Source organism: Cyprinodon tularosa, unplaced genomic scaffold (genome assembly GCF_016077235.1).
Source record: "Cyprinodon tularosa strain WSP-4 unplaced genomic scaffold, ASM1607723v1 ctg58, whole genome shotgun sequence".
Classification (NCBI taxonomy): domain Eukaryota; kingdom Metazoa; phylum Chordata; class Actinopteri; order Cyprinodontiformes; family Cyprinodontidae; genus Cyprinodon; species Cyprinodon tularosa.
Window position 1 is genome coordinate 234,964 of NW_024039318.1, and position 19,925 is coordinate 254,888.

General features: G+C 37.1%; 1 protein-coding gene across 1 annotated transcript in view; it reads right to left on the reverse strand.

Annotated features, from left to right (window-relative positions):
* The window catches only part of si:dkeyp-97b10.3, a 34,169-nt gene extending 15,556 nt beyond the window's left edge, over positions 1 to 18,613 (reverse strand). The window contains exons 1-6 of the mRNA XM_038306386.1: positions 18,292 to 18,613; positions 9,527 to 9,558; positions 3,821 to 3,853; positions 3,666 to 3,743; positions 1,639 to 1,668; positions 1,502 to 1,537 (exon numbers count right to left, since the gene is read on the reverse strand). Of these exons, the coding sequence (XP_038162314.1) occupies positions 1,502 to 1,537; positions 1,639 to 1,668; positions 3,666 to 3,743; positions 3,821 to 3,853; positions 9,527 to 9,558; positions 18,292 to 18,341 (259 nt within the window). The 5' untranslated portion in view covers positions 18,342 to 18,613. The remainder of the gene's footprint in view (positions 1 to 1,501; positions 1,538 to 1,638; positions 1,669 to 3,665; positions 3,744 to 3,820; positions 3,854 to 9,526; positions 9,559 to 18,291) is intronic.
* Between the last annotated feature and the right edge of the window lie 1,312 nt (positions 18,614 to 19,925).

Consider the following 19,925-nt stretch of genomic DNA (forward strand, 5'->3'; position numbering starts at 1 on the left):
AATAACTACGACAGAGGACCATCTAGCTCAATGTTCCTGTCTCTTTCTGGGATATTCCCACCTACTGCTCCTCTTCCTCTCCAATGTGGCATCATGCTTGTTGAGGATACAGAGTCAATGACAAATGCAAAGAGCTGTGTTGACATATAAGCTTTCTACTAAATGGTAATCAATAATAAATACTTATTTTGACAGCATTTTATTAAACCTGACATTGAGGTAGACATTATGTATGAATGGGGATGTTATTATGAAACATGTGCCTCAAGCATTTGCAGTACTTTTTAGTCAATCGTTTTAGTCAATCTTTTTAGTCAACCCTTTATAGTCAAGTAACAAACTTTTAAGTTATGTGGAATAACACTATTAACTCTATTTAGCCAATTAAACAAGCACTACCAGACCAAGATTAAGCAATCTTGAAACACAAGATAAAAATCCAAACAAAACAAGTCAGACAGTTTTTAAAACCCATCAGCTTTGTTATCATGCATTATATCCCATAATGGGCCAGCATCCAAAAGAGTGGTTTCAAAAGAGGGGTTCTGCAAGTGGGTGGTCTTATAAAAAAAAAAAAACTTTTTTCCCCAATGATTCAATTCAGTTTATTTATATAGAGCCAATTCCCAACACATGTCATCTCAAGGCACTTTACAGTTCAATCAGATCATACAGTCAAATTGATTCAAAGTTTTCTATCTAAGGAAAACCAGTTGCATTGACTCGAATGCAATCCCTCACACTAAGCATGCTTGAAGAGACAGTGGAGAGGAAAAACTACCTTTTAACAGGAAATGATATGTTTTACTTTAAAGTTATAGTGGAGGATTTTCGCAAATCTTTAAAAGACCCACCCTCTCGACTTAAAAAAAATTTACATGCACAACCCTGTAGGGAACCTGAGAGGGAGCACCTATTAAACGTGTGCAAGAGCATGCACAAGCTCACTTCTCCTCGTGCACGCTCTGTTTAAAAGTTTCTTTTTGAAACGCTCAAGATATGCAATTTTTCCACTATGTCAAACTCACCACTGGTAAGAGAAAATGGGGACGTGCACGTACGACAGCCTTACGTAAAGATATCACCAGAATGATTGACAATAAGGAGGACCACTTGTTTTCATGATACACCAGGAAAAAGAACATCCTCCACTATACCATTGAAGGTGCTCAAAACATGGAACAGGTTTTCATATGAGGCAGTGACACGTGAGATTTTGAGTTCTTTTCTTATCATCAATAATTGATCAAAAATGTTATTTTGTAAATATGATTCAAAGTTAAAACATGCTAGTTAATATTCATATGCTAAACAAATAAAATAATAATTTATTAGGAACAAAAGTTAAAAAAAAAATTGATAATTTTATTTTTCTTTTCATCATTTTTAACATTATCTGGGGTCCCCTGCCAAAAGCTAATGCTCTTTGGGAAAAATTGAGTAACCCCAGATCTAAATAACACCTGAGCGGCAGGTTAAACAGAGTTCTTCTTAGTCTTACCATTTTTATATTCGCATGTCTTGACCTCTTGACTGTCTGTAGAGAGAAACAAACAAAAATGTTGGTACATCCAACAACAGCAATAAGAACAACATGTCATGAAGCTTTGAATTGATAAAATGGAGGGAAAGTCCTACCTCCTGCATCCCTTTCAGCACCGACTTCAGCTGAAAGTAGAAATCAATTTTTTTGTGTTAAAAAGGTCACAAAGGAGCAGAATCATGGAAAGGGTTACTATTCTATTATGTATAGTTGTGCTAAAAAGATGCAGTCCAAATCACTCAGTTTATTAGTTTGCATATTAGACTAATAGAAAAACTAACAGATCCAGTCATGGCTATAGAGAGTCTATAAGTCTTTGTACTGTATATAAGCTACTGGAACCAGAATTTCCCTGAAGTAGTAATCCTAAGGGATAAATAAAACTGAGTCTAAGTCTAAGTCTATGAAATGATGCTGATTATGCATATTACTGATTTAAGGGGGCAGGTAGAAGATAATACTGTGATGTTATTATTTGATTGGTGAGGTTGTTCATTCTGAGAACAATTTGGTCATATTGGTTTTTATTTAAGGTCAGGGCATTGTGCGGCTGCTACCGCATGGAATAGAGTGCGTGACCCATATATCTGCTGTCACAGGTTCGAGTTTTACCCTGCTGACCTTTGCCGAATGTCTCTCCCCTCTCTTCTAACCCACTTCCTGTCTCCACTACTTTTGAAAAATAACAAAATGAAAATCACTAGGGCCTAAAAATACGCTTAAAAAAAAAAAAAAAAAAAAAACATCAGAGCCCTTCGATAAAAGCAGAAAACTTAATATTTGGGAATAGAAAAAAATATAGAAACCGAAACTGGACAGGAGTACAACAGAGAACTTCAAAGGGTTAAGTGTTACTAGGATTACTTTAAAAGAGGGTAAGGAACCTAAATAAAGCAAAGCCATCTGCAAGAAGTCCCAACAAAAGAATGTGAACAAAAGAGGTTACTGGTTGCCAAAAAAAAAAAAAAAAAACTGAATAGCTTATTCAGAAATGGTGTCTCATTTTATATAAACATAGATGGTCCTTTTAAGGCTCTAGAGGTTCATTCAGTTTGTCAGATAATGTTAAAATACTGAATTTAAGCCACAGTATATCCTGGTAGCTCAAAAAAAGACTGAAACCATCCAAACACTTGAAGAAGTCATTTTTCTTTATGCAAAGGTGGAAATACGACTATACCAAAACCCCAAACAACACCAGTAAGCAAACGGCTCTTTTTTGTAAAAAAAAAAAAAAAAATGGTTAAAACTTCTAAAAATAAATTAGCCCTTCACTATAGTAGCATTATCTTACACTGAAATATTTTGGCAAAAATCAACCTTTACACTCATATCTTTAGGTGGATTTTGTGTTGGTTGAACATTTCTGAGTGGACTGGGATCCCTGTCCTTTCCAAGTAGAGGCCATCTGATGTATATTTAAGACATTGTGGTATTTTAAAGAGTTTGCGATGCTTCGTATTGTAATCAAATTCCCCAGAGCTTTTGGAAGGGAAACACTCCCACAGCACTGCAGATCCTCCCCCGTGCTTAACAGTAACCATTGGGGACTTTTACTTCAATTTCAAGTTTTTTCCCAATTTTCTTGTTTTTATTTTATAGTTTTGTATGAATAGAATTGTACATATTACCTGAAACTAAACAATGTTTGTTTACTTTCCGGTTCAGCAAAGTATCTGGAATCAAAGAGTTTTTTTTTAGCTTACCTACAGTGTTATAACAGCAAACTTTGAATATTTGGTTGTTTTTGTTTTTTTGTTTCTTTTTTTTACATCCTTCCAACTGAAAATATTGTCAAAGAGAATTTGGGTCATCATCCAGATTAGTTATAGAAATAGGGCTTTGCATCATGTCATATTTTACAGCTACGGGACTGGACCAGGTGAATGAATTTGATGGTTTCTCATTAGAAGTACTGTGATCAACCTTATAGAATAGAGAATTAATAATAAAAAAAACATGCCTTTGTTATATTTATGTTCACTTTGCATTTTATGCATCATTATTTTTATTTTATTATTTTTGTTTCCTTATTTGTTTCTGGTGTCAGACTTTCTATGATCATTGTGCCTATTGTTTTGGTAAAGTGTTTTAGGGTTTTAGTGAGAAGCTTGAGTCTCACCAGAATTCTCCTCCTCCTCATCTTCTTCTTCGTCCTCCTCCCCCTCTGAGCTGTCCTCACTGGACGTTCCTGCAGTCTCTGTTTAACCACGGCATGTAATGAACAGGTCACACAGGAAAACCTTTACTACCAGCAAAACTAGCATGGCTGCTCACCTGAACTGCTACTGTCGCCCTCTGAAGCGTTTTCTGCAAACAACGAACAGATTTAGGGTTAAAACAATTTATCCTGTGTAACCTATTGAAATATCATAACATTCTTTTTAAAAAGCCCCAAAAATAACAGATTAGACCAAAAAATATCTAATTCTGAAGGGAATAGGCAATATTTTACTTTTAAAGAGTATGCATTTTCTCTAAAGCTGTAAAGACTTTTCAGCACACTTGTTGCTGTGAATTACTTTCCCCTCTGTTAATGAGGAACCAAAATATAAAGAAGTACAAAAATAGCAAAAGGTGCAGCCCCAGAATCTTCTGCATGGTTTACCTTACCCTTCAGAAAACCCAAATCATAGCATTACATCATGCCATGTTTTAAATGCAGTGATAACCACTAATGAAATGTGTAGCTTGTGCCAAGAATTAACATTCTGGCACATCTTCATTGATGGGCCAAAAGAGTCTCTACTGCAGCAGTGAATGTCAGCAGACCAGGCCATCTGGCTGAGAGGCTGGCTGTGTAATGGATGGGGCCTGTCCTCCTCAGCCCACAGAGTTTTATCTTGGACTAACAAGCAGATGCTGCCATCAGTGCTCTACCCACAGCACCACCCTCATCAATCTCCCTCCGTCACTTTGCTCAATCCGTCTGCTTCACCTCTCTCTGCACTCTTCCACACCATCTTCTATTCCAACGTCCTCATATGCCTCATAGGTCCTTCTTCTGTGTCAGAGGAAAAATGACGCCAATCTCTGTTTTTAATCCATTTTCTAAACTATTACAACACTTAAGTGGAGACTCTTCACATGCTTGCATGAATGCAGTGACTCTGTACAGCTTCAGAGTTGGAAATGTGTGCAAGCCTGCCATCTGCTGCTCAAAAACATAGTTACAGCTATAACCAGAGAACATAGCAGAAGTATGTATTTAATAAATCTAAACATTTTCTATTTTGTCACTACAAGCAAGTTGTCATTTACGCATGGTTTTCAGGCTCTTTTGCAAATAGAAACCTGAAAAGTGTGGCCAACATGTGTCTTTAGTTTCCTTTAGTCAACACTTTGCAGAACATCCTGTCAGTAGAATTGCAGCTGTAAGTCTTTCCCAGGATTGCCCCTTAATTAGCCCTATCTAACTTCCTCTACTTCACACTGTAAACCCAAATGTTAAAAGTAATTATTTAAAGTAAGAGTGGAAACTCGTTATTTTGTAAACTGTCTGCTAAAACTGAGTGTAACATATTCTATTTTTTTTGGTACATTAAACATAAAACTTTTGGTTCATCTGATTTATTTGTGTAATAATTAAGCATAACTTAAATAACTTAACCAAGAACAACTTCACTATAATAAGGAAGTACTTTTGCGGATTTTGAAATAAGATCCTACTGACTGACTAGTTGGCAATGGGTGTGGCTAACTCTGCAAAACCATGAGTGATGCTGCAGTTGGATTTAATCGGTACTTGGTAATATAGTCCTAAATAACAAGATATTAACCTGTACAACTGTTTAATGAAATACATATAATGCTATTAGTTATATGATCTTATAATATTCGGAGGACACTGACAGCAATTCTGACAATGTCTTTATTGCAGATTCTTTATTCTGAGCTCTGCAGCTTCTACAGTGTTACTATGGGCCTGTCTGCTATTTCTATTACACTATTCAACAACTTTAGGTGATGTTTTGGTACAGCTGCATTTAGTTCTTAATCTTTTTGTTTAGATGATGGTTTTAAAAGACCTCTGAGAGTTCTACAAGCCTGGGATTTTGTCTGAACGTAACCTTGCTTTAAATTTCTTCAAATCTTTTGCTGTGACACACCTGCTGTGCACTTTATTCCTAATGATGTCTGATAGCCCTTTACAGAAAAAGTTAATTTATACTAAGATTAAAGCTTATGCAGATGGACTCCATTTACTGAATAGGTGACAAATTAGTTGGTTGAATTGCATTTAATTTAGGGACATCGGATTGATTAATAGAGATGCCCCACACACTTTCAGATATTCCTTTTCAAGACAAAGAAAAATAAAAAGGTCAAACATTTTCCTTCCACCCACAGTCATCCTTTACTTTTTGTCGATTAAACAAAATGACAAAGGAATCCTGCGCTGCCATTAAATGAAAGTAATCATTTGCTTGATTCACTTGGCAAAAAATGGGTGGTTTCAAATTGAAACATGGGAAAAAAGACTGAAGAAATAAATACTTAGAAATTTGACTTTTAGCAAATGTTTTTAATAGTTTTGTTAATTTTATAAAGAATGACTGAGGGGCAAGGATTGGTTTTCTCTGATGCTCTGTACTTGAGTAAATTGTTGACCTGTAAGGGACTTTGAAATGCCACGCAGTTAGTAAACAACTTTCTAAAGCACAGTTCTCTCTTTGATGACAGATAAAAGGTCTTTGTATTTCATTATCTTTATGAGACAATTCTGTCCATTGTCTTTGCAGTTTATGGCAGATAACACAATAAAGACTAATGATTAGCAAAGATTTACAGTCCAATAAAAATATTGCAAAAAATTAGAATGCACGAAAACAAAACAAGAAATATTTACCAGAGCACCCAGGATCTAAGGCGGGGAGAAAGGTGTGTATATATATATATATATATATATATATATATATATATATATATATATATATATATATACCCTAAGAAAATTAGAAAAGCACTTAGAGAGCACAGACTTCCCTCAAGCATAATATTGTGACCTACTGTACACTTGTCAATAGTCACTGCTGCCACCCTCTGGTATAAGGGGGAACTGCTTCTTTCCTACATTAATTACTATCTTAATGTTAAAAATTCCTTTTAAAAAATCCTCTATCTGGATTGAATGTAGATCATATCAAAATGTCATGAACTTTCCATGAAGCACATCTCTGGTACAAATTTCATTAAAATCAGTTCCTAACTTTTCAAGTTTTCCTGTACACAGACAGAAAGATAAACACACGGATAAGCTAATGAAGATGTTTGCTTTGGAGACAATAGCAATGCCCTACCTACAGAGAATTTGCATGCACACAAATGGCTTTACCTGCACGCAAAGCTGGTGCCAGATATGTTACAGGTGTCTCAAGTCTGCTCTTCTGCAACCCTCCTATCAGGTTCCACTTTAAATATTTGCCATCTGATGCAGTTGTGCCACTTGTCTACTTGAAGAGCTAAACACCTTAGTTAACTTTTCAATTCAACATTTGTTGTTGTTTTTTTCCTTTAAATTCCACATCTAACATTGCCAACTTAAACAGATCTTTTTTATTCTTCCTGCCTTTAGCTTTCAATTTACTAAAAATGTGAGTGTGATCTCCCTTGAGGCGTGAATTTCCACCATCTATGATTACAGAGGGATCAGGATAACAAAACTCGCCGGTGCACTGGTGGAGCTCAGGGTCTGGGGGTGGTTGCCTGGGTGGCTACTGGCCTCTCAGCGGGCCCCGGTTGGCCGGGGCCTTGCTGGGGCTCCTGTCAGGGGGTCTGGCGCCCCTGGGGCCTTGGATCCCTGGTGCCCAGGACTGGATTCACTTCAGGGTTGCCGGCTGCCGGCTGAGCCCGAGGACTCGTCCCCGCGGCTCCGGCACTGCGGTGGCTGGGGGGCTTCCTCGGGGCTGTCTCTCCTCCTCCCTTGGTGGGGGTCTGATTTCCTGGGCTGGCCCCTCCTTGGTGCCTTCGCTCTTGAAGTCGCTTTGGGTGTCTGGGGCTTTGGGTCTACCGGCGCACCCCATGCTCTGGGGGGTGCGCCCTTTTCGGCTCTCCACAACCACTATTGAGCATTTTCTCTATGGATAAACTTTACATGCACAAGTGCACCTTCACAAACAATTACAGGTGCCTGGTTCAAGGTACCCAGAGATTCACTTCCATACAAAAAGCCTACATTCATATCTTCACGTAACAAAGAGTACATGTCAGACTTAATAATATTACTTCAGCGATAGTTTTAAGGTGTTGCTTTATTGTATGTCTCATACCATGTCTTTCGGTTGTCTCCTTTCTATGTCCTCTTTCTTTCATCTTTTCTTTTTTTTCCTTTTTCTTCTTCTGTTTTTCTGCTCTATTTACATTGCAGTGTCCATATAAACTGTAAAACTCCCTGCATAATTATAATAAAGCAATTAATATGCATGAAACAAGTGGAGCAATATGGCAATTGCAATACTGCTACACTTGTGAAAGTAAAATCTGAAAACTGAGCAAAGGATTGCAATCTTATAATAGTAAAGTTATTCAATGTAAGGCAGTTACTACAGTAGATCAGAGACTAAAATCTCTCATAGGCTGTTATATTAATATTACATTTGAAAGACAATGCTTCTCCCAACATTGTCTATGTACACATTTCTGTCTCCACACATCAATACTATTTTGTTGTTAAAACCTAGGAATTAGGAGTAGTGCTTTGCAAAAATATATCTTAACTGTTTTACTGTTTCACTGTCAGAATACGCAGACAATCTTCACTGCATTTTATTTGCTGTTAAAAAAACAGATTATCACTTATCACTTCTTAAAGCGTTTCGAAACAATCTAAAAAATGAGGCCTTCATTTTAGTTCACTTGCTCTGCTTGCTTTAATTACAGCAACAACTGCTTTGAGAAGATGTCTATCTCAGACATTACTGCCCATTGGTGGAGATTTTCTGTCCAAGTCTTACCACAGATTTTAAGCTGGATGTGGGTCTGGACTTTGACGGAGCCATTCTGGGTTTTTTTTTTATTTAAACCGCTCCATTTTTCCTTTTGATGGCCAGTTTCCAGAAGGGAGGACAACTTTTAGCTGCAGCATCAAGTCTTAAATCAGCTTTAAGATTTTCTTTCAGGATTATCCAGTATTTACTCCCCTTCATGTTCCCAACAGCTTTAATCAGACACCCTGCACTTCCTGAAAACAGTTATACCCACAGCATCATCCTGCCACCACCATGTTTTATATAGAGATGGTGAATTCTGGGTAAAATTTTATGTTGATTATCTGCAGTGTTTTGCATGTTACAATCCTATCGTTACAATACCATCTTCTTCCCGTCCTCAGATGTGGAATGAACTGAGCTTTAATGTTTTGTGATATTGCTTTAGAAACTACACCCGTTTTAAATACTTCTACCATCGCTCTCACTCAGAGCCACCTGCTGTGTCAATAATATGCTCTAACAAAGCTCTAAGCAGCTGTGTTTACAGGCAGCTTAAATTTCTCAAATATCTGTTACTAAAGAAGTACAATAATGCTTTTACAAGGGACTGCAAACCAAAGGCTGGTGATTCTCACCCTGCAGTGTTTCTGTAATGGAGAATGTGACGAACCATCAAGTGTGCAAAGGTTGGATGATCCTAAATGAATTGTGGCTGCCATGAAAGTACAAAATGAATATCTAAAATACAACTACAATATATATCTTATAATTTTATTTTTGTTAACTCATTTAAAATAACCTTTTCCTGTGTTTATTTGGTGCTTGTAGAGAATTGTAATAAAACTGACCCCATAATACACAAGACAACTGAAAACAAACATTAAAATGACTGTCCAAGCACAGTTCAGTCCTTTTAGGCAAACTGTATGGAAACAAAGACTTATGTAAAGGGGAAAAGAAATAAGGAAGTAGGAGATATGTCCTCCCTGAAAAAGTGAAAGTAAACACAGACGTTAACGGCAATAAAAAAGGGACAGAATGAAAGTGACTCTACCTTTGCTCTCCAGGGCAGGAACCTCTGTGTCTCTGCAAGACAAGAGAGAAAAAAAATTGTAAAACAGCAACTCAAAGTACGAACAGTATAATGGTGGATAGTACTATCCATATGCATGATCTTTATGTCTCTGCTTCTGTTTATGGACAGTCATGTAAAGTGTGAAGTGAGTAAAAAATTATCTCATATTCATCCTGTGGGAAAGAATGCGTGTTCCAAAGAAAATGTTTCACTTTGTCAAGTTTCAGTTCTTAACACCCGCCTCATTTGAAGTAACCCTCGCCTATTTAGCATACCCAATTGGAAAAGCAAACAACTGAGGAACCGTGAGCTCAATTACATGTGTGATAGATCATTTGAAAGCTAACACCTTCTAGTTTAAAAAAAAAATGTAAATGAAATTGGGTGAGTAAAACACAGCCTAAGCTGCATCATTTCAAACATGACTCAGGGTTGTTTTTTTATTCTCGAAAATAATAGGTCTTTTTTGTTGACATGATTGGTTCCAAATCATGTCAACCACAAATGTAGAAAATGTCAGACCTCTAGCTATAACAGTTCCTAAGCTGTTAGGCTTTGAACTTTTGGTGTTAGCAGCGTCTCCAAACGTCTCCAAATTGCGCCAAATTCTTATCCTCAACTATTTGACCCATAGAATAACACTGAAGCATTTTTCCATTTTTTTTTCTTTCAGAATCTGTGTATATAACAAAATGTAATATTTATAAACCTATAATAACACAAAAATCTATTTAAACAAATAGAGAAACTGCTGCTTTTCAAGCTAAAATAAGCTTCAGGGCCTTTTCTGAACGTTATTTTTGTTTTTTGTTTTTCGGCCTTAGGCATTGTAATCAAACAAAATCAGCATCCAAAAGTCAAAACTATGGGACCATTGTTATTATTTCGCTTCACTCTTACGCAAGCCGGTTACACAGCTCTTCTTTATGCAACCCAGCCATGTCTACCCTTGTTTAAAACCTTATTTCATCGGCTACAAACTGCCCATGTGGTCCTAACCAACAACAGCAGGACTATATGAGGCGTAATATCGCTCTACTCGGTGCGTCATTGGCTGACAGGCAAGGAGCGCTTGTGATACTTCATCCCTGACTCAAATCAAGTCATACAAAGATATGAATACTTTTGTCTTGTAGGTAAGAAGATGATGTGAAGCAACATACCAAACATAGCGGGCAAACAACTAAGGAAATAAGTATTAGGAAGTAAATATTAGCAAGAAGTATTAGCTATGACCAGCTAACTTTTCTGACGTCGTTATGTTGCAATTTTCTCATCATGGAATATTTTATTATGATTACTCTGGATTACCTTTAATCTGGAATCTTATGGACGAATGGGGTACAAACAATTTCCTTCCAAATGCATGTTGTTGTGGCTCCATTGTCATGTTTACATTTTGACATGCTGCTATATCTGTGTTAATTATGCTTTGGTGCTCGCTGTGTCCATTAAATAAACATATTGTGGAGAATCTAAGCTTTCCAACGATGTCTAACATGTTTATATTGGTAAACATTTTACCAGTGTAATTTTCATGCATTCTGAGTTATTAGTTTTAAACGCTATAAACGCCGACGATTGGACGGGTTTTGAGAGGTAAAAGAAGAACTTGAAACTAGATTAAAACCTTAAAGAGAAAAGTTTCAAAAATTCTGATTCATTTATCTATTTAAAGCATCTGTGTGTTAAGGAAACAAATGTTCTATGTGAGTAAAACGGTCGTTTAAAAAAATAAAAAAATAATGAGCATTGTAAAAATGCATTTTTAGGATTGCCCACAATCCTTTAGAAAAAAAACACAGCAGAAATATGAATGTTTAAGAATTAAGGTAGAAAATTACTCAGAATTATTGAAAACTCAAACAGAACCACATGATCTGCATAAAATCGACTCTGTGGGGTTTTGTTAAAGAAGCCCCCCCCCCCTGCTGTGAAAGAGCCCTCTCCTCTGGAAACACATCAACATAACAGCATAATGCTAATTGCATTCTTCTTCTGTTTGCTCCTTTTAATACAGATCATGCAGTTACGTTGAAGTTTTAGTCCTTCAACGCATCCGCTGCAGAACCCAAAGGGAATCAACCATTTTGTAAGGCTAATTTAACTTGACTGGATTACATTACAAGTTAGATCTTCAATAACTTTTTAGTAAGACTATTATAGTTTTACAGCAAACATCTTATTTTTAAGCTTAGAACTGGATATATGATTGATTTTTTAAAGGCAATTCTCCTTTTTCTTCCTCCATTTGCATAATAAAAACAACTTGCTGATATAACAATGTTATAGAGTTCTGAATTTAATCAAAGAAAAGTAAGAAAGAAAAGATGGAGAGGAAATGAAGAAAGTAGCAATGCTTACTCTTCACTTGATCTAATGGTATGGCTGTTTAATGCGCTAATGAATGCATGTATGTATGCCAATACAAGAAAAAATACACATATAAGCCAAAAAAATATCAGCTGGCCGATCTATTGTTCTACTTTTATTACTGACCAGATTATAAAGTCTATTTTTTAAGAAGTTGAACAAGTTTTGATACCCTGTTTCTCTATATTTGACACCCAGTGCACTAACTGAATATATAAAAATAGAAATATCCATCTTTATAAACACCCATGTAAACACCCTGAGCAATAACCCTGTATAGTCCTATTATTAAAAAAAGCTGTTATATGTGGACGCACTGTATATACTGTATATATCTATGCACCTTTTTTCTTCCTTTGGCACATTCTTCTTCTCTTTTGACTATTTAAGCTCATGTGATGAGCAAATTTCTCCACTCTGAGATCAATAAAGTTTATCAATCAATCAATTAAGTTTGAAACAAAGCAAAAACGTTCTCACATTATTATGTAAGTTTAAACACCTATAACGCAGAAACCACAAATAGTTCAGAGCTGTAATTTGCTACTTAATCTATACAGATGTAAAAAACGTAACATGCAAAATTTCAGTTCAATCCAACATCTTGAAGTGGGTCAGGAGCATTACTTATATGCATTACCCCTCGTAGATTATGTGAGAAATATAAAGCTGCACATGCTCCAACGTTCCTGACTGGAAGGCTATTTAGAAATAAAGTGACTCTGATTAGTTTAATGTTTCACATACTTTTTTTCTGAGAAGACGAGCTGGACAACCTGCTGATACAATGCAAGCTTCAACAAGAGGAAACATGTCTGACTTCTATTAGGAGCAAGAAGCAGAGTGAAAAAAACCCACAATGAGGCGTGGTGATGCAGTACATCATTCTCTTTTCCTGTTTCTCTCCCATGGCTGTAAAAATGTTAACCAACCATATGCCAAATGATGACTCAGGAAGAAGGGGGTATTTCATCTAGCACCTGTTTATCCTGATAAGAAGCGGCTGCTTCCTTTTTTGTTCTATAAAACATCTCCAGGAAACTGTGTTTTCTCTCTCACTCCGTCTCTCAGGGTCATCTTGCTAGCACCTCTGCCAAGTAGTAACACTACAACTGTTGCATGGATCTCATTAGTTGCCTGGGTAATCATCACTTCCTCTGTGAGATGTGGGCTTTGGTGAAAAACACGCCCTGTCTAAGTTCACTTCTTTGCTCTTATTTATTTTACAAACTCTTCCCATAGTGCATCATTCCACTTCTAATATCAGACAGTTGAGTCTTTAGTTTCAGGTTGGCTTTAAATGCTTTGTTGTCGGTTGACATTATAGTAAATAACCCAGATGTCACAACTGATGACAATTCAACTATTGTCCAGATTATTTGTAACAAAAGTAAAATGCCTCCAAACCTATCAAACTGCTGAGTCATGTTACCATCAGCCTGCAGAGGTTTTGATTGAGATTTGAATCCACAGAATAATACACAGCATCACAATATTGTAAAGCAGAAGATATGTTAAATTGACTTTTTAAAATAAAAATTTGAAAGCATCAGGTCTGACTTTAACCAAACTATTCCAACACGTGATTATACTTTGATCTGGAGTGTGAACCTCCAACAGATTTTCTGCTAAAGAACAACTGGAGACTGAGTTATACTGATGTCTGTTCAATGCAGAAATTGTTTAAGCTCAGCCTGAGTGGATGAAGAGCTCTATAAGCATCAATTTCCAAATAGTTTCACCAGTAAATTCATATTACTTGATGAAAACGACTACTTTGTAGCTCAGGTTTGGTTTGTCGTGCTGTTGGAAGGTGAGCCTCTGCCTATAGGTGAGTTTTTTAAAGCCACAAACTGCTTTTCTGCCAAAATTACCCTGCAATAAATGTACCTTCATGCAACTTCTCATCAGCTGTACTCAGCTTCCTTGTTTCTATTGTATGCCCACAACATAGGGATGTGCATAATTACACGCCAATAAGGCCTCTGCAGTTACATGCAATGTTAGGCCATACATAGAGTCTTAATTTGAACAGAGCTCCTTCTTCTACAGGGTTACCGTGTCCTCTAAATGGCTTGTTTTCAACTTTACATTGGAAACTTTTACGGCTGTCTTTCAGCAAGGACAAAACTATTATTTGTACCGTAAACAGAGTCTACCAGTTAAAGCTGCGGGTCTCTGCAGCTCCTTTAGACAGAGATTCACAATATTAGGAAATCGTGGCAAAGATATGAATACTGTTTCTCCAATATGCTTCAAACAATATGCCGCCTTTAGGATTTAAAGCGATGTCATTTGGGACCCATGTTGGGATGTGCAGCCATGAAACTTGGTCCATCTGCCATCTGGATAAATATTCCACTAGCATGTAAAATCCAAGTTCATAACACTTGGGTTATAATAACAGCCAACAATTACTGCACTCTAAACACTCCATTAAGATTACGCATAGTGGTGTTGCCATGGTGATGTCGAGCAGCCTTGCTTCCAGAGTTACAAACTGGTTAATATAACTTTTTTTTTCCAATATTCACCCTCAAACCTCTAATTTTATGACATTTAAAGGCTGTTGGTGACATTGGGTTTTAATTGGATTTCAAAGAAAGGGGGCCAAATACAAATACATGAAATGCTTTATAATTTATTTATTATAACATTATGAAACCTACTCATTCTTTGACTTGGTCTAAAGCATAAAATTCTAATAAAAAGAGGTGAAGTTTGAGGTTATAACATGACCAAATGTTAAGTAGCTATGAAAAATGTATGTCTGACATATTTTTAATAAAACCTCCCTGTGGAAGTTCTAGCGCTTCCACTGCTCCCCTGTGCTTCAGTCCTCCTTCTGTTCTCAGAGTCTCTGCAGACAACACGTGTTATGCTCCTGCAGGCAACCCATAAACACAGCGCAGATAGGAGACGTTGTGTGTAGATAAGCAACAGTCGGTTAGGCTGCATCCATAACAACAAAGCATACAGAAATTTTTAAAAAATACCAGCCTAAAATCAAACTATTAGTTTGAATATGTTTGACTTAAGCAAAATGAATAAAACAAAAATGTGTTGTTGATTTCATAAGTAAGTCTGGGATAATTAGTTATCAAGCGCTTTTCAAGATTGCCAGTTTTACAGTCAAACCAAGAGTAAAGAAAAAAATACAAAAATATATATAATTATTTAAAAGGCTGATCAAACAAACATGTGAGACCAGATTAAACCACTATGAACAGTGATCTAAGTCTGCAGAATCTGTACGAATGATGTCCATAATAAACATTTTATTGCCCCAAATTTCAAAATCCATACCTTGATTAAGTGCTGACAACTGTAGGGAAGCTAAAACTGAGCAGCTGTGGGCTCTTCTGTTTCTACCTGTTTTCACTGGTTCCGTAGACAAGGTCAGAATCTGATTTAAAACATGTAAAAAGGCCTTTTAGTCCTAAAATGTTAGTTGCATCCAACCATTGGAAGCGACCCTTCTCTGACACCTAAGTTAAATGAATGTTTAACAATCATGTTTTTGCAAAAGTTGCTGACATGCAAGGAAGGTGATTTAGAATTCTGTTGGAGTATGGATGCATTCAGAAATTATAGAACAGTAGTAGCAGTGGAGATCTGATCTGAAATAAGGCAACAAAAAAAGGTGTATGGGAAAGGTCTATAAGATCTGTGAGAAATGTTCTTAATTTAACTTTAAATGTGCACTCTCTATGAAGTGGGTCTCAGAACAGTGTTATGTGAAGCAGAAGCTATCCTGAGCTCTAGACCCATCACAAAGGCTTCTACAGATCCAAATGACCTAGAAGCGCTTACTCCGAACCACCTGTTGCTTTTTAAAAACTACGCCATCACTTCCACCAAGATGCTGTCAAAACAATGACCTATATGCTCCCCGCAGATGGAGAAAAGTCCAATATATGTTGGATTTTTCTGGAAAAGATGAACTAAGTAATATCTTCCACAACTGCAACAAAGACAGAAATGGTGCAACCCAAAACAAGACTTAATTCCCGGAGACATTCAAGAGATTTCTTAGGACAAAAAAGGATTTGTTCGTCATCTTCGGATCAAGACAAGGACTGGATTCTTAAATAGAGCCATTAACAAAGTCTGTCTTTGATATGAGACAGAGAACATTAAACCAGCTGGACTGACAGCCTTCTTCAAGTGACTTGCTCAAGTGATCAACGGACTATTAAATTCACAGATCAACCTTGGTGATATGGGTAATAGTATTGGTGAATGTGGCACTGAATAATAAATGAAATGTCTTTAAGTTTTGAGACCTTAAAGTTTTGTAATTATTATTTTAAAGGATAATAATTAGGGGCCGGTATTGTAAGAGCCAAAGCTAACGGTTTATATATATATATATTTTTTTTTTTGTGTGGCGTGTTCAGATCTTCCCACAGCTAGGGTGATTGCTTAGGGGGTGTGTTCCCGTGTTATTTTAGAAGATAGGAGCCAACCCAACAGGCAGTTGGGTGAGGAGGTTTTCTGTTGACTGTCGTCGTCACTTGTAATTTTTTGGAAAATAAATAAGAAAGAAAAAGCAAGTGGGGGTCAGGATGGCTTCATGGAGACGCGTCACAGCGCTCAAAACATCTCAGCCAGCAGTGGCTCTGTTGCAGAGGCGTAGCCAGAAAATCCTAATAGTGGTGGCCAGTCCATAACCAATGTACATTGAGGGGAGGCCGAAAGGCGCCAGAACCTCAGGGTCAATCTACACTGTTCCAAAAGGAACAACCACAACATCCATGTTTTCTAAATAAAGACTTACTATACTTTCCTACAGCCTTTGCTAACAAACAGATGCAGATATTTAAACATCCATACTGTCTAAATTAAAGGTGTAGTGGACAAAATTCTTTCAGGTATAGTTCTGGGGCTAAGATCTTTTACATTGTCTTTGCCTACTTTTATCAATAGTCATTCTGCAAAAAAAATTATGTTTACATGTACTAATATCCACATTTAATGAATGTTTAAGTTATTATTAAAGTAGTTATTTATCTCTGATTTCACTTAAGACTCCTAGATGACTTGCAGAGACACATAATTTTATCTTTATCCCCCAAATAATTCAAAATTAAGTTTTGAAAATAGCATGAATTCTGTATTTATCATCTTTAATGTTTGTATATTAATGTGCACGTGCATTAACCACAGTGTTTCTGTTGTAAAGTAATTGTTAATATATGAAAATTGTAAATGTTTAATGAGTTTGAACATTCCCCTTCAGAGTATTACTGCTGCCACCGTCTGTATTAGAGAGAAAAAATGGAAGGGGTGGGTAAGATTGGGTAATGGTGGCCATGGCCACCCCTGGCCCCCCTTCTAGCTCTGCCCCTGCTCTGTTGGTGGATCGAAGTCGCTACAGTGAGGTTATATTGGGACTTTTCCATCCAGTCCCTCATGCAAACATATCATGTGCAGGTTTGAATATCACTGAACAGAATGAGTCATCAGTATCAGCTCAGCTGCTCAGGGTTTAACAATAACAATGATATATGATGATCTGAAGAGATAACACACCTAAAGCGCAGCTAGATTATCTGAATACGATGTCAAATTACATTAATAAACTGTAAACCTAAAGCTGATTGTATTTTTTTAAAGAGACGTAGTTTTTAGTTTTTAAATAATTTATTAAAGAGTCACAAACATCGTTTACAGTTATCCTTTCTTTTCACGCAAAGGCGTACCGACACAACAACAGGCCCGTGAGCAACATTATCTGGGCACCATATGAAGTACAACACTCTGAATTACCCAAAATTCCAAGCGGTAGTGTAAAACATAAAAATACATCGTTCTTTTAACATCTTTACTACGGTTTAAATTATATTATACGAGTGTATTTTTTACCAACTGTCTAATGAACTATACACAGTTATTTACATAGTAATTAAAAGTACCACTGTCGGCTCACCATCCCGTTGAACTCTGGCATGTGTTGGGGTATAAATACAGTCCGGTCACTAATTTAAAGATCAGTTGGATATTAAAGAGTAACTTTTCGCATCAACACACGTCCAACTCCATTAAAGCCTCCATTAAAGCGTAGAAGATCATTCAGATGTGAGTGACGGGGCCCCTAAGCAGCTGCATGTCGATATTTACGCTGTTGTTTTCACGCAGCTTGATGACTCATCTAGTATAAAAACACACCAGCGTGGACCGCAGAGACGCAACAAAGAAATAAGACTTCCTCTTTGTAACACTTTCATTTTCACACCAAGATGTATCAAATGAGCAAACGGATGAGCCTGGCTTGATAACAAACAAAAGACACCACTTCCTGTGATCGAAGCGACCCAGACCTCCACATTTTATCAATTTGTTTCCCTAAATGTGGGTAAAGAACTCACCCGTCTTCCAGGTGGCACGCTGCTCCATAGTTGGCCATCTCCGCCACCATCCCTCCAGCTGAAATCTAACCCAAGTCAGGCTGCGGTTTCTCCTCTGACTGGAACCACCTGAGAGGAGGCAACGCTGTCTCCTCATCTACATTAAAGGCGCTTAAACCGCTCGCGCTCCTTGCATCGCGTGTCACATTGAATGCAGCGTATCCGTAAACAAAAGGTGAACAAAACCTGGAGTGTATATCTTAAAAAAAACGACGGTTAGCGGTATTTCAAGCCTGCGCAGGAGATCCACACGCGTTTTGCAATTTGCAGCATCGTCTCTTTGCATAAAAATGGTGTTTGTGTGTTGCACCGAGGGAAAAAAAACCGCAGATCTAACTCCATGTGTATAGGCCCACTGCAAGTAAATCAGCGTAGCGGGTTGCGTTGATGATTTGTAGATTTGCGCAGTTGAGGCGCTGCTTTTTGACCGGCATGAATGTGTAAGCAGTGGGCGGAGATTAGCAGCCCGCCTTTAAAAGTGTTTGTTTTTTAAGTCATGGTTTGATGTACAGTGAGGAACCTTTGTGATTTTTATATCTGGGGCGGCCACGGATAGTGAGACGCGTTGTGTTTATGTGATTTGCGTGTGTATGAACAGGAAACAAGGAAACAAAATTCGTTTATAACCCGAAAGACTTCCTTTAGTATCAGTGGGGTTCGCACTATTTATCATCCGGCGCACCAGCCGGATGGCCCATCAACAAAACATCTGTTCAACGAAACAATAGCAGCCTGCTTATACTGTAAACTTACAGGGGTCAGAATTAATTGTATAAATCTGAAGTTCAAAGAAAACAATTGTCCAGTGCCGAGAACATCTACAAGATTATATAAAAAAACAAATAATATATATATTTTTATATAAAATACTTCACTCTGTCATATTTTTACATACAAAAAAATCCATCTGATATTTTCTGTTTACTAAAACAGAAGAAAAAAAACCTAAAGAATGTGTGCCTGTAATATTGTCAATTGCATTAAGGTCTGTTGAAATAATACAAAGTAGGCACTTGTATCATTTTTTTATGCTTAAAAACATTTTCATTCAGATGGCAAATGAGGCTCTAATAGGAGACAATAGTTGTATGACTGCTTTATAGCGTTGTTCTTGCAGAGATGATCCCTGGGATCAGCTGTGCAATCAAAGGGTAGAAAGAGATTAATGACCACCCTAATAAATTTAAGTGCTTTCAGGTAAATTATTCTCCTATACCAGAAAAACGTCAAAAATTGTATATTTTAGTTTCTGCTTATTTTACTGTCTAATGTCTTCAAATTGTTTTTTTTTTTATTTATCAATTTTAAAGAAACACTGCCATCACTTTGCTTCTTCATACCTGGCTGACTGCTAAAAGGAGCGCACCCATTGGCAACTAAGTGTAAATTAGAGTCGTTTTGTTAAGATAAATAACAAGAAAAAACATTGTGTTGGTTTGCTCTTCTTAAGGTATTTTTATTTATTTTGCTTTTCAAGTCAGTTTTTTGCCCGATAGGGAGTGGAGCCGCCTATATGGAGGCTGCTCAGAAGAGCGGGAAACTAGGGTGCTATATTACACTAATTGACCGCTAGAGGGCGCGGTAGACAGCAACTG